Source organism: Crocodylus porosus, unplaced genomic scaffold (genome assembly GCF_001723895.1).
Source record: "Crocodylus porosus isolate Cpor-Errol unplaced genomic scaffold, CroPor_comp1, whole genome shotgun sequence".
Classification (NCBI taxonomy): domain Eukaryota; kingdom Metazoa; phylum Chordata; order Crocodylia; family Crocodylidae; genus Crocodylus; species Crocodylus porosus.
This window is the reverse complement of record NW_017728943.1, coordinates 69,728,849-69,744,262: the sequence shown is the minus strand read 5'-3', so window position 1 is coordinate 69,744,262 and position 15,414 is coordinate 69,728,849. Positions and strand designations below refer to the sequence as shown.

Below are 15,414 nucleotides of genomic sequence, written 5' to 3'. Positions count from 1 at the left end.
GGGTAGGCAGTAGACCTTGTGTGTCGAGGGGTCCTGGCGACAGATGGGGCCCTCTGTACCTCTCAGGATGGAGTCACCTATGACAATCACTCAACGCTTTCTCCTCCGGGTCTGCTTAGCTCCTTCAGCCTGTTCGGAGCGTGGAGAGTGTGGAGTTGCCTCCTCTCTGGTTGCCTCCTCTCCCTCCTTCTCCAGTGTTGCCAGGGCCTTGTACCTGTTCTCCAGCCAGACTGGAGGAACTGGTACTGCTGTGTTACGAGCAGCCCTGGTTCTGGAGGTGACCGTCTGCCATTCTGCAGTGGAGGGCACTTCCTGAGGTGCTTCTTCCTTGTGTGTGTGGCCCTTCAGGGAAAGGAAATAGCCATCAATTTCTTCCTTCACCTCCCTGATTCCCCTCAGCCTGCTAACCTCCTCCTGGAGCTCCCTCACCTGTGCCTCCAGGGGCCTAAGGCAGGCGCCTGCAGGACAGGTGTGGGGGTCCCCAATCCCTGCCCCCCTGGGCCTTGCTGGGCAATCCCTGCAGGCCAGCGGGTGGGGGGACGCCAGCTCCCCCATGGGCTCTGTGTGGGTGGAAGCCTCAGACAAGCCCTGGGTAGGCTGCTCTCCCCAGGCAGGGGCCCTGGCAGTTGTTAGTCTCTTAGTTGTCTCCCTTTTTATTAGGCTGTCTATAACTTAGAGTGTATCCAAAATAAAGAGAACAGATGGCTGTAAAGTTAATGAGGTGGCAAGAACGGAGCTCAGATGCTCAATATTTTGAGACTTGTTTTTTTCCTAAATGCTAAATAGTAAAGAAGTTCAGATTTACAGTTTAGAAAGAGCCTCTGTACCTGGTACAGGTGGAAAACTCAGCCCAGTATTTGCTTAATCCTGGAGTGCCTTGTGTAGAACTCTACCCTAGATTAACATGTATAGTGCCCACAAATATACCAAGTGGAAAGGGGTGTAGAATGATTTAATTTAATATAGATTTATACAGCTGTAATTCACTAACATTGGCAGAATTACTCCTGATTTACATCAGCATAAGTGCAATCAGAAGCAGGTTTTTGGTAAGAAGGGGTGTTGCCCTACCAGAAAATGAGCGGTCACAAAGTAATAAAGTTTCCCGCCCTTCTGGTGTCATGACGTGATTATCTAATAATATCAACCATGGTGACATTTCAGGAATGACAGGAAGAAACACCAACTGAAGCAAAATAAAATAAAAAGCAGAATCTCTGCAGTTGTTCGGGGATGAGTGAATTTGTCGTAGAACTCAGCGGTATTATCATTACTTGGAATCCATAACACTGTACTGCCTCACAGCCTCACTGATTACCATGAAATTACTTGTGTACTAAGTGTGAGCAAAGATGGCATAACTGAGCCCATTATGAATATTAGCCCCTGAAAACATATTGCCTTAAAAGGGCAATTGGGATTGCAGAAAGCCAGTTTTAATTTCAAAGTTCAATTAAACTGCATTTCAGATGATTCTGCTGTGGGGCTGCCATTTACTACCTCATTAAAAAAGGGGCTGATCTGTAGTAGTGCTGGCCAGGTACAAGATCCCACATTCTCCCGCCTCTCATTCTATGTTTTTTGATGCCAGGATGGCCTTTTCAGATTTTAAAAGTCAGTTCACAAGGCTTGAGATCTGCAACTTGAGTCCTGACACCCTGACAAGCAAGGAGGTCCATAAGTGGGGTCTGACTTTGTTCAGTGGGAACTGGATCCGTGGTTCTACTGCTGGAGGCTGCCAGAATTATCCAGGTAAAGACCCCAATGAAACTTGTCTTTCTTGCATGATGAAGAAGCAGACAAACATACTACCAACACAGAGCTAGGTTCTGTACATCTATTGGATGTCTAAGGCCACATCAAGATGTTCCCAGGACCAGATCTACAATCACAAGGTGTGATGGTAGACCAAGTCCTGAATGTGCAGACAGTTGGTAGTGCCAGAAGCTAAATCTGAGTAAGTCAGGGTGTGGGGAGGGGTGAATGAGATCAAGGGGCCAAGCAGGTCAGGCAGGAGGAAGGGAGGGGGCTTTAGCAGGATCAGGGCACCAGGTGAACTCAAGTTAGGTTGGGCCAGACATTTTTTGCCCAATCTAACCTTCCTGAACATAAGTACAGATCAGCACTGAGATTGACATAACCCTGGTTAGGTCAGTATAATGTAAGGTCTGCATGTGGGTGAACTATGTTATATCAGGTGGCATTTTTTGCCTAATCTAACCTCCCTGACTGTATGTCCAATTTAGTATACTTAACTGTACTTAGGTTGATCTAAGTGTAACATCTGTATGTACCCTAGGTCTACTTAGGCATCTAAATGTGGTTCTATCCCATCCCATTCAAGTCTTGAAAATCCATTAATGCATCTGTTTTTGTAACACACCAATATCTTATCTTTAGTATTGAGTCACAAAAAACAATGAAGAGAAGGAGGACTCATGCACCTTTGTATTAAAGTTTTTTGAAGGGCCTTGAACCAGGTGTGTGATATCTGGAGGCTTGTAATGTGGAGCAGCTCTTTATTATATACAGAAACTTATATACAGCTACTTATAGCAAGAGGTAACAGTGGCTGGCCTGCTCCTATTCTGCTACCTGGAAGTGCCTGCTGGCCTCAATAGGCTGTCTCTTGGGAGGTCACATTTTCTGGACACTCTGTTTATCCAGAAAGACTTAATCTCTGTCACAGTGTGGAATAGAATCACGTTTAGTCACCTAAGTCCATTTGCATGCCCAACTGGTAGATCAGAGTCTGTCCCAAAGTGTCTATGCTGTATCATTGTTGCAGCATGTAATGCAGGTGACTGTGAGGAGGAAGCAATGTTATTTTTATAATTGGGTCAAAGACAGAGGACTGAGATCTGGAGTTAGTTCAGACTTGGATGCTTTTGTCTTTGGACTTTTATTTGTTATTGTTGAAATAAATGTAGCATGCAGGTGAGAAAATATGGACTTATACTGTATAAGATAATGGAAAAGTCTGGCTAGTATTTGGGTTTGATGGATCTGAAATTTGGCATGTAATTCTCATGAAATGTAAATAAATGGAAGACATATCATGAGATTTAACCATCATTGGTTAAAAAATCTGGTGAAATCAGTCATTTTCATGAGGTTTTTTTGCTGTTTTGGGCAGCTTCTTGCCAGATGCAGAAAATAGGTCATTTCCTTTTGTCTTTTCCTTGAAACTAGAAATGCTTGTGGAGAAGGGAGTTTGACTTTTGATTTGAAATTCTGATGCCTATTATTTCCTTCTGTAGGTTTTTCTACACACTTTGGTTTTAGGCAAAAGCTCTCTGGCTTACGTCAAGATCTGATTAGCCTCATTTTCCCACTAGGGTTTTCTTTCCTCCCTGGGGCAGTTAATTCACTCTTTTCTCTATGAGCCTTCCCTGTTTGTACTGCTTATGCTTCTGACTTGAGTAAGCTCCAAAGGGATTGTATAGGTCACAACATGGCTACAATTCAACACTGAGAAAACAGTGTTATTTGGCATTTTTTCAGGTCAGACCTAAGGAGAGGCCCTTTGCGATTTGGCCCTATAACAACAATATCAGTCTCAGCAGCCTTATCCTGGGGATAAGTGACTGGCTAGTATTAATAACAGCAGCTCCTCGCAGCTAGTCATTACTCATCAGGAAATAGCTTTGTGCTTTTATGTCTTATTGTTTAAATAAATACAGAGATCAGCTGGGAAAACATGGCACCATATAGTGTAATGGGAAGGTTTGGCTGAACTCCATATGAAAGTGTTCCCTATAGCTCTAGTGACACCTTGTTTGCAGTGATGGCAATAGTTCTTTTTATTTTCCCCTGGCCCTTTAAGTGACGTACTGGACCAATTCCCAGTTTAAAATCAGGCTGGATAAGTCAGATGATGACCATGAGGGAAGTGCAAATGAACCATGCTGCACTCTGTTGGTGGGGCTAATGCAGAAGAACCGCAGAAGACGGAAGAGGATGGGAGAAGGTCTCCTCAGCATTGGCTATTCTCTCTACCAGGTATAGTAAGTTCCTTGTTAACCCTTTATTCAGTGCTATTATCCCCCATAAGAAATGGGCAATGCTCAGAGATGCTTTTGGCATTTTGGTATTGCATCAGTCAGATGTTGCTTTTGCCGGAAAGTTCAAACTTTTGCATAACATATGTGAGATGAGAAAATTTAGATAAATGGCTTGGGTTTTGTCTCAACTTTATTGCTAATCTCATCTTTGTCTCATCTTTATCGCTTGGGAGGCAACTAATCTAGCAACTACTTCATTCAGAGCTTTCTCTTGAAAGCCCTAAGTGGGTGCTGTTTTGGATGGATGGAGGTCTCAGAAAAATAGTTCAGGTTTAAGCCCCCTTGCTAGTTCCCAGTGTTTGCTTGAACTTTTTGTTTTATTTTGTTCCATTTTTGTAAATTTTTTTTAGTTCTATTTGACCAATTCACTTTCTGCCATAGTAGTACTCCAGTTCAGCTGATTTCTAATTTTATAGAACAACTCATCACTACTGTGTTAATCCATGGGCAATGTACTTGAGGGAACAATCCTGCAGTGGCTGAAGAGGGAAATAGTGTGACTCTCTCCCTAACTTCTGTGGTGCTATGGCAATCCAATACAAATCTAAGATTTCCCCTGGTATTAACATTCACGTTATTATATTTTCAAAAAAAGCAATGAAGAGCACTGTAGATTCCAATGGACTAAGATCATTAACAAGCACAGCAGAGAGCAGATGGCAATCATAACCGTTTGCTAATGTAGCTCTGCGCTCTACTTTCCTAACCTCCTGCATGCATAGCAGGGTGGTGGTGGTGGTGGTGAGGGTTAGGGCCAAAAAATGAGGCAATAGTTTAAAAGCTTGCATGACTTTCCCTTGTGCCAAGATGTCTGAACACAGAGTGAGCTTTTGGTGTCCTTTTTAAAGTTGTGCCACATCCTGGATGCCAGGCAATCCATTTCATTCCAGCTCTAGGATGTGTATCTAGAAGATGGTGCTTTCCTCCAATCAATCAAGAAGGAAAGAAAGCACAACCATTTTGCTTTAGCATATAATTACCATGGGAGATGTCTCATTGCAACTGCCCACCTTAAAACCTTTTGTTTATAAAATGGAGTTGGTAACTATTAACAGAGGAATCCTTCCATCTTGAAGTGAAGGGCTGCTAAACCCTCTGTCTTGTGACTCCTCCAGAAGGCAAGTTGCTAGTGCCACTCTCCCCTGTGGAGAGAACAAAGGAGAAAACCAAGGAACTACAAGACAATTGTACAACTGACTGTCTGTCCTCATGCCCAGTTGCTACTATGGAGTGAGTCTTAAACTGATGAAGGCAGACATAAAAGACATTCTGGAGGAAGCTATGGGTGGAAATTTCAAGAGAACCTTGCTGGTTTTGGAGCACAAATCCAATTGGCATTCAAAGGTACATGTGCTCCCAAGTCAACCAAGAAATCTGCTGTTTATTCACAAGTACAATTATAAGCAAAAATTAACATTTTAGCTGTTTTGTTCATTTAATCAAGGGCCATGAATTTCGTACTTGTATTATGTACCCCTTGCAAAACTATTTATCCTCTGGTTAGATATCTTTTTTTTTTAAAACTTATGATTTAAAATATAATTGTAGCAAATACATTTCATGCTAGCTTTATCCTCAAGACTATTTTGCTAGACTGGGCAATGCACTCGGTTCTGCTGACTATGTATTTCAGGATTTATCCAAATGCACTTTATTTTTCCTTTGAACCAGGGACTCGTGAGCACAGCTCAGAATTGTAGTATGCGGTTGTAAATAGGAGTGAAAGACAAACTGGCCAAGCCTATGAAATATGACTTCAGTTGATTTTTCGTCCAAATTATTGCAGAAGTTACCTACCAGTATTATATTTTTCTCTCTCTTGCAGCTCCCAAAAGAGGTATGTACCTTCTCCAGATGACCACCTTCTCTTGGGGATGAGTTTAGCAGCAACTGCTTTTTGAAGACTGGTGCCTTCCAAACTCACTGCAATCCTTCTAGAGACCTTGGCTCATTCATCAGTGACCTTATATTTGGATCTCCTAAATAATCATTTGAAATTAATTGGGGTGTATCCAAGATCTTGTCCGAAAGTTATGAGTCAGAGTTTTATCTTATTTACATTATGCCTTCCACTGTATTCCATTGATTTGGCATAGCTGAGATCAGACTCAGATTATGGCATAACACAGTCCACTTACTTACATAGTTAATTGCATTTTTTTCTTCTTGAAGGGAGGAAAACCCAGCCAGTATTATTTAGAGAAAATGCCAAACTCAGTGGATCCATTCTCTTGATAGTTTTGAGCTGGGGTTCCAGGTAATAATCAGTCATTTCCAACTCAGCCTCCCTACTCTTCACTCAAATGTCCTAGTCAAGGTAATCAGGATTTTGATATCTAAATTAAGTACCACGAAGGAGTATCAGGGCTAAGAGGGATCCAGACTCATTAGTATAGTGTATCAATTTGTGCTGCCTATTTTTCCCTGTGTTTTTATCCCTGTTGTTCTCACTCAGTAAGATAACATGTGGCTATGTGCCAATTAACTGTGCTCTGTTTACAGCTTCATAAACACAAAGGGAATGGGGATTATACATTGAAAAGGTGCTGGAACTGATTTCTTAGTTTTTCATTGCAATGTAGCTTAACTGTAGATTGGATGGGAGAAAAATGATGCAAGTGTTTGACAAGTCAGTTAAATCAAAACTTACCCCTTAATTTACTACATCATTTTACAGTTTACAACAGAGATCCTGCTAAGCTTTGGATGATTTCTGTAGTACTATTACAGTGCAGTATAGTATCTGTATGTGGGATGTTATAGCTATTTACAGTTCCAGTATGAAACATTTACTGTGGCTTTGGAGTCAAGCCAGAAACATTATCAACATGTGATGTTCCACACCCTCTATCAGATATTTTCCATCTTTCTTGACTCATTACTTTGCTGAGTCACACTGTGAAAGACCAGCTTTGTGGAGTAAAGGTAATTTGAATGCAGTAGCATAATAAGGGGTGAGTGATTGGGGCACCAGTCCCAGGCACTCACTTAGAGGGGACACCAGAATGGCGGTTCCTGTGGAGTCCATTGTGTTGAAGTGGTAGTAGCAGCTCCATGACATAGCTATAGCTGCAGGAACCAGGTGCAGGGACTCTGTGCTACTAATATAGCAGCAGTAGCAACAACCAGGGCCAGGCAGACTGCTCTGTGCCATTAGCAGCCAGGGACTGAGTCCTTGCGACAGGTAAGACTGATACAACCCCCCACCTTGACCATTCTCCTGACCCCTCTTTTTCCCCCAGGGTTTTGGCCAAGGAACAAACTTGATAGCTATGCTTTTGTTTGAATAGCACTTATAAAGGTGTTTGTAGCAGTGGGATTTGCTTTCATGCTACTATTCATCTTTGCATTACTGATTTACTTTCCAAGCTATAAAACATGTAACTAGATTATCAATCATGGGAAAGTTGGTTGAGATTTTCACAGCCACCTAGAGGATTATTCACATCTCCCATTGAGGTGAATGGGATTTATGTGGCTAAATTCCTTATCTGAGTATAAAAATCTTAACTAGGTAACTGTTACGCCTGTAGCTATTCCGGGGGGGGGGGGGGGGGGCGTGCTCCAAGTTTCACTTGAGCAGCTGACAGTTCATATAAGCTGATTAGAACAAAAAGTTACTGTTTGTAGTGCTGCTGAAGGACAACAGCAGTAAGAAAACAGGAGGAGTAGATGGTGGAGCTGGTGGAATGGGTGAGTACAGAAAACCGAGAGCTGGCCATATCACAGAGCTGTTAGAGCTTCTCCTTTACTGCAGATCCAAGGTTGACAAACAACTCTACATGCTGAAGACTAAGAGCTGTTTGACTAAGTTTGTCCCATTTGTTGTTTTCATGAACATTCTCATGATGGTTTGGTTTTATACTAACATAGCAGAGCACTGGTGCATGCCTGCCTCACGCGGTCACAGATGTATTATTTCAGACTAGAAAGAAATTCTTGAGATGGCTTTTAAACAGTAAAATCAAGCAAGCAAGACTAGGCTGTCTAATGAATTAAGCAAGTTGATCTTTTAAAAAAAACAAACACATTTCACCAGCTGGAAAACCACACAGATGTTCACTTGAGTCGAGAGTTCTTCGCAAGGAACCAACCAGCAGCCCGGTCTGACCCTTATATCAACCTGCGTGAAGTCTCTAGCCGCATGAAGCTGCCCCAAGGAGAATATCTCATTGTACCATCTACTTTTGAGCCTTTTAAAGATGGAGAGTTCTGCCTTCGTGTTTTCACTGAGAAACAAGCAAAAGCTCAGTAAGTATTGTCCTCAGGATGCTTCCTCTCCTCAAGGCAAGATGTGTAAGGAACAAGGTGCAGCATTTCGTACAACATGGTAGACTGGTGCTCTGAGCCCTACGCTGTCCTCTAGCCAACAAAGCAGCTACCACCATGGGTTCATATAGATGTATTGATTTTGGGAGATACAGTTATAGAACAATGGCTATTCAATGCACATGAACGTTGTAAAGAAATGGCTCTTCAGCTATGGTCTAACTTCCCCACTAATGCAGTTTCTAGATGTCCACCCCTCTTATTCCGCCTCTCAGGGATCTACTGGTGGAAGTTCCCAGCCTTGGGGAAGGGATTGTTTGTGTGGGGAAGAAGACACCCCCTTGGCCTGGGGAAATGGAAAAAAACAAGGATTCTGGCTTCAGGGCTAGAAGTCTATCCAGATGTTCCAAGCACAGGCCATCTGGTGGAAGCAGCAACAGCACTAGGTTTATACACTGAAGAGATTTAAAAAATGGACTGATGTAGTATACTTGAGGCTGGGATAAAAGCAGCAAAAAAGATAGTGAGGCAAATTATGAAAGATTGATTGAAGGTGCTGCTATACAAGATTACATGCCTTTATAAATTGTTCTGTAGGCTAACACTAAACTAATAATTTCTATTGTTTTTCAGGGAAATTGGTGATGTGGTGGCTGCAAAACCATACGAGGTAAATGTCTTCAGTTATGTTTAAACTGATAGACTCTTTCTTTTGGTCCAGTAAATATTTGATTTGGGATCTTTTTGGACTTGCCTTTAGAGTGCCTTACTGTAATCAGGAAAAGGAGGCTTTCAGTGACAATGGATCTTTATACATCTCTCTGACCATGTTACACATTCAGTCGTGCAGGTGCAATTAAGTCTGTCCATTTCTGAAAATGAGCCTTGGCGCATAGGGTCAGAATACACATGTATAAAAGCAATATAATTCTAATATGATCATCCACTGGTTAGAGAGACTTCCAAGGAACTGTTAAACTAAGTCATTTGTAAAACCGATATAGGCACGCTCAGCAAAGTCTTCTCCACAACTGTATCACAAGCCTAATTTGATAATACAAGTCCCTTCTAATCAGTCTGTGAAAGTATTTACCCTCAAATGGACCTAATCTTGCAAATGGAGCCACTGAATGCTTTAGAATTGGATTAAGGGAATGATTTTGTTTTGCTTCTTTGGCAATAAGAATGAACAATTTCTTCCAGTGTAATCAATTTGCTGGAAGGCTGCTGTATCACATCCACTTGTCATTTCCTATCACCTCTGTCTACTGTAATAAACCACAGTATCGGTCATCTCTCCCTTTAGCCTCATGTGGATAACAAGGGCATAGATGAAGAGTTCAAGAGCCTCTTTCAAAAACTTTCTGGAGAGGTGAGTGGATTAAAGGAAAGAAATGAATCACGACATCTATGCTACAGTTAGACAAATATTTTATATACCAATTCATCTTCCAACCTGGTCTTTCAAAGAACTGAATAGTTTCCCTTTCTTATTATCTCACAGCAACATTTTTACTTCAGATTAATGCACTTTACAGCAGAAAAGTTCCGGTAGTTTATTCTTCTCATTCGTTTGGAATACGATTTCACTTACTGAATAAGGCAACATGTAGCATTACTTTTTAAAGTGTGATGAATGTGAGTTTTGACTAGGAGTCAAACTCTGTGGTGTGAGAGAAACTACCTGGGGAGTGAGCCACAGGGTGCTAGAGCATAATTCTGAGTGTTGTACTAGTGGCTAAGATTATATTTTTTGTTAGAAGTTCCTAGAATCAGGAAATGGTTAGCTCTAAGGAACTGATGCATTCTCTCATATGTACTATTTATAACAGATCTTAGGATCTGTAAACTCCTGTGGCTGGTGGCTGTCATCTAGATTCACTCTGAAAGAGTTGATACCTGGGTCTCCTCTGAAGAGCAGAAGCATCATTTGTAGCCATAAAGGTTTATTGGAGTTATGATTGGTGAATCTCTGCAAACTCTGTTTCAGTTTTTATAAGCCTGAGAAGTTTTCAGTGTAGTTCTGAACCTTTTTTATTTGAGATACTGAGCCAGTAAGAGCAGATCTAGCACTTGGTATTGAAAATTAATATATCATGGAGTCTTAGGGCTGATAGGGATCTCCGGAATTCACGTAGTCCAGCCCCTTGCTTGAGATAGCATCATTCCTATCCGAACCATCTGATATAAATCCTTGTCTGAGCTGTTCCTAAAACTACACAATCAATCCTATTGCACAATTACAAGGCACGTTGTCCAAAGATACCAAAAGCATCCTAACCAGCCACAGGTAAACCAGGGTGACAAGGGCTGTCGGTGTCCAGCTGCTACTCAGGAGATCCAAGGGAGAGGGCAGTGGCCCCTCACCCCCAGCTACAAAGGAAGGCAAAGCCCTGACATCTGTCGCATACCAGGTTATGATACCATGGTATCACATATTCCTTATTCTAAGTACAAAGAAATTATGATCATGTCGCTTGGTTACCACCTTGGGGTGGCTGTTGGTAAATGTTGATTATTTATTTATTTATTTATTTTGGAAGGGCACTTTGAGACTTGGAATAAACTAAGATTCACATACCTTAAATCAGGAGTCTCTCCTTGTGCATTACAGGGAGAATTCATACAACTGTTTGTTCTAATGACTTTTCACGTTAACAGTTCAGTTAAGTTTGTATTCTATTTCCAGGACTCCGAAATAACAGCAAATGAACTTCAAACAACTCTGAACAGGGTTTTAGCAAAGAGTAAGTTTCATTAGATGTTTCATACTAAGAAAAGCCAACAGGCAGATGCTGAAACTAATAGACATAAATAGAATTGTTCCTTTTTTCAGACTGAACATCTGTGCTCACTCTGTTTCAGTAACACAAGAATAATAGCAACGTTAAAGGAAAACTGCTGTGATCAGTTAGGGGTGATGGATGTAAGGTAACTCCCTCTAAAATAAGAGAGAGAATGCAGAGTCAGAGTAGTGAAGTCAGGCTTCCCCTGGGAAAATTGTCTGGGGCTTGCACCTTGCGTATATCAGCAGCGAATCCAGCCCAGCAGACTGTGTTGTTATGTGTCTGAAATGCATGGCTGAGTAGGATTGCATGGCAACACCATCTTGGAACCCTGTGCTGCCAACAAAGCCATAACTGACGTTTTCCTGCACAAAAGCACAATCCCTCCACAACTGAGGGCGAACTTCTATTAGCTGTCAGTAGTAGAGGGACTCTGTTACGGTTATACATGCTCTGATTGCATACCACAGAAGTTACATATGCATATGTGAAGAGAAGTCCTTTATCCCCAAATTGGCCCTGGCATAAAGAGAGAACACATCTGTCTCTTTTCAAGAGAATCATTTTATTGGAAAGCTAAACATAAGTTACCTAGCATTCATATCGGGCAATGGAAATTCAAAAATATACTCATGCCCAGGAGGATGGATGCAGGCCAGACCCCAGGAACTCTTAGCTCTTGTTCAGTTCTTTCAACAGCTCAGGTCTGTGATTTCCCACTTCTCCCAGGGTTACAGGTATACTTGTAAGTATGTATGTATGTTTGTATGTATGTAATATATATATAGTACTTGCAAAACAAAGCACTAAATAAATGCACAGTAGGCTGCTCTACTGTGCATTAGAGTGATTGCATACTTTTTTGTGATGGTTAGTGTACAGTAGGCTAATACAATTGCACATTAGCCTTATAGTATGGTTTTTGCTCTGACACTGTAGTGCACAGCCAGTCTACTGTGCATTATGCATCTTGTGTAGATGTGTCCCCTGTAGTGGAAGGAGGCTGCATTTTTCTTGAATGCAGAATATATTTGTCTAAAGTATTTCTGACTTGATTTTTTTTATTTAGGAACAGATGTTAAAAGTGATGGATTCAACATAAGCACCTGCAGGGAGATGATCAGCCTCTTAGATGTATCCTTTAAATGTCACTTCATTGTTCTCTAAAGCTCCTGGATCCTCCTTGCAAAGCATTTTGATAAGATAAGGCTAGATTTACACTTCCCATATTTCCCTGTGCATCTTTCTTCACTTGCTGTAGGCAAAAATCTCAGGAAAGCAGTTCTAGCAGCTCTGTGTTGCAGAGACTGTAACTATTTCAGAGCTGATTCTTTAGCACACTGCTGTTTGCAGCTCCCATCTTTTAAAGGTTTCTTAAGACACAGCTAGTTGGGTCAGCAGCAAGGCCAGGGCATTTATTCTGTCACAATTATGCAAAATCTGGAGGTTCCTACTACAGTGGAGCCGAGCTGGACACACCCAGCATGTGCAGCAGCAAACAGCTCTTGTACATAACCTGTGCATCCTTCTACTGGACCATATGTTCCCTCAGCAGTGGGGTCCTAAAGATACAGAGAAAGATCAGAGGTATAGGTTGTAGCTGTGTTGATCTAAGGACATAGGCAAACAAGGTTCTTTGGGCAGATGTGATATTTTTTATTAGGCCAGCGCAAATAGTTGGACAAATTCTTCTTAGTAAGGTTTCAGGCATAAATACCCTTTGTCAGGCCTGACAAAGGGTACTTATACCCAAAAGCTTGCTAAGAAGAATTTGTCCAAATATTTGAGCTGGCCTAATAAAAGATAGCACATCTACCCAAAGAGCCTTGTCTGAGAAAGATCAGAGGAACTTTGGGGAGGGGAAAGGCTGGCATAGCACTGCCTCCCACTGCATGGCATGGCACCTAGCACCTTTTTGAGAGCTGAGTTTCTTTTGGTCAGAGTGCCAAATGCATAGAAGGGGAGGAGTTGGGGGATTTTCATAGTATGTTTCCCTCTCAAAGGAGAGTAATTAACAAGGCTGGGAAAGGGCATGGGCATGTAGCAAACAGGCAGCCCTGCATGAGTAGTGATGTGCTGGGATATGAGGGCACAGGCCTATACTAGAAGATCCCTTGTTTCTAGAAGTGACCATCATGCTTCCTGCTTACCCATTCTATGGCCACCCCCAGATGCTCTAAAGGATGACACAGTAAAATGGCAGTTCAGAATAGGCAATGGAGTCAGAATGAGTAGGGTCATTTTTCATTGGAAGGGGTATATGAGACCCTGCAGGCTGCAAAAGAACATGATGCAGTCTTTTAATCGCTGAACCCACTCAACTTGTGCAAACATTCTGGAATTACTGGCTTAGTTCAGGTGTAATCAGCATAAAGCAGGGAAGCTCCTGATACCCACTGGAAACAGCAGACATCTAACAAGTGTTCACTGTAAGGTCAGGCCCTTTGGTTTGACAAAAAAGGGCTTTCAGCAGAAGGCTGCTCTTTACCATATGAAGTGCAACTGCATCTAGGAGTTCTGATACATGTAACGAACAATTCAGTACATTGTTCCCCAGCGCTGAGGGGAGTGCAGAAACTAATGACACCCTCAGCTCAGTAAAGGTAAAGCTGCAAGTATGTCTCCACTGGAGGGGTTACAGGTGAAAGCTCCTACTGCATGGAAAAGTACATGACATTGCAGTAGGTCATTTATCTTTGTCAGAGATGATTCCTCTTCATTTTAATAGGCATAGAAAACTAGTATTTGAATGAGGCCTTTAACATATTCAGACCGATGGGACTGGTTCCTTGGGACTTGTAGAATTCAAGACACTTTGGATGAAGATTCAAAAGTATTTGGTAACTATTTTTTTCCTTTCCCTGCCCTTCAGCCTTTATATAATACAGGTTAAAATCAATGATGGGTTTCAGCCACAAAGGCCAGAAAAATGTCCCAACTGCCTTTCCATTTGATGGCATTTGATACAGAATTTAGAAACTTGATTGACTTGATTTTGTGTAAATGAACAGGACCTAGATGTTACACGATTGTTTGTGCACCAAGGTTGCCCCCAGTATATCTGTATGGCTTAAGGCAGCGCAGTGCAGAGATAGCTGAGCTAGTTCTGTGCAAACTAGATCTGGAACTGGAAGCAGCCAAGCCCTGGACATTCAGCACTGTGTCCAGGTCCATTAGCTTTGCTGAAAACCAGGGCTTATCTCATGCAACTCAATGCTAACATAGTTGTATTGCTACCTGTTCCAGAGTGACCGGCACAGAACTAGCTTCAGTATCTCTGTATGACATTGCCTTGTGCTACGTAGAAGCTGGTATGCGAGTTTACTGTTCACACACAGCTCAAGCTGTATCTGCCTGGCACTGCTTTCTAGACATGACCTGAAGTATGTTTTGGGAACATAATTTGTTAGTTGACAGTAAAGAGGAACTTTTTTTTTCTTTTAATTTTTTTTGTGAAAGTCCTGAATTTTCAGTATAGTGGTTTTTAATATCCAGCAAAATTTCTTTGGGGTCAAACAGTTTTAAAGAAGGTTACATTTTGGACCTGGGCTATTTGACAATATGTTTTATAGAAAAATATTTGAGGTGGTGTCCATTCCTGGTCTCATCCTGTGAGGTACAGAGTACCTCCTACTCCTACTGAAGGAAAGAGGAGATATTGAGCTCCTCATAGGCGGGAGACACTTGGATCACCAGCAGACAATGACTGGATGGCTTATATGAGTGAGAACATGCCTAAGAGCAGGTTTTTAGTTTCAAATTACTGAGATGGAGCTGGTTCATAAACTAGTTGGCATTACCAACTGTTTGTTATGTCCCTTTAAATGTTACCCATGCTGGCATGTGTATGTTGCAGCGCTTGCAAAATGAGAGGCATATTCCTTCAGGGCCAGTTTCCCACAGTGGAATGTGGAGATGGGCAAGTTGGCATCCACTGAGAATAGTTTTTGCAAGGCACAGCATTTGCCATTAGCTCAATGAAATTTTCCCATCACCTTCAGAGACAAGATGCCTTTGTGGTAGCAGTGTATATCACTGCCAATCAGATATTGCTTCTAACATAGTTTCAGGGTATGTCTACACAGCCAAGTAAAGGCATATAGAGAGAGGGCCCTGGAAAAGGTGAGCCCCAGGCCATAGTTAGGTGGGAGAGAGCCAAGGGAAGGGCTGGGATGATCTAGTTGCGGATGGCCCTGCTTTGAGCAGGGGTTTTTTATTTCATAGATTTCATAGACATCAGGGCTGGAAGGGACCTCGGGAGATCATCGAGTCCAGCCCCCTGCCCAAAGGGCAGG

The 15,414-nt window shown here is 42.0% G+C and overlaps 1 protein-coding gene across 1 annotated transcript in view; it reads left to right on the top strand.

The window, feature by feature from the left end:
* The window catches only part of CAPN8 (calpain 8), a 49,012-nt gene that overhangs the window by 28,777 nt on the left and 4,821 nt on the right, over nucleotides 1-15,414 (top strand). The window contains exons 9-17 of the mRNA XM_019549529.1: nucleotides 1,592-1,752; nucleotides 3,827-4,002; nucleotides 5,890-5,901; nucleotides 8,104-8,315; nucleotides 8,967-9,003; nucleotides 9,640-9,705; nucleotides 11,023-11,080; nucleotides 12,189-12,253; nucleotides 13,891-13,959. Coding sequence (XP_019405074.1) covers nucleotides 1,592-1,752; nucleotides 3,827-4,002; nucleotides 5,890-5,901; nucleotides 8,104-8,315; nucleotides 8,967-9,003; nucleotides 9,640-9,705; nucleotides 11,023-11,080; nucleotides 12,189-12,253; nucleotides 13,891-13,959 — 856 coding nt within the window. The remainder of the gene's footprint in view (nucleotides 1-1,591; nucleotides 1,753-3,826; nucleotides 4,003-5,889; nucleotides 5,902-8,103; nucleotides 8,316-8,966; nucleotides 9,004-9,639; nucleotides 9,706-11,022; nucleotides 11,081-12,188; nucleotides 12,254-13,890; nucleotides 13,960-15,414) is intronic.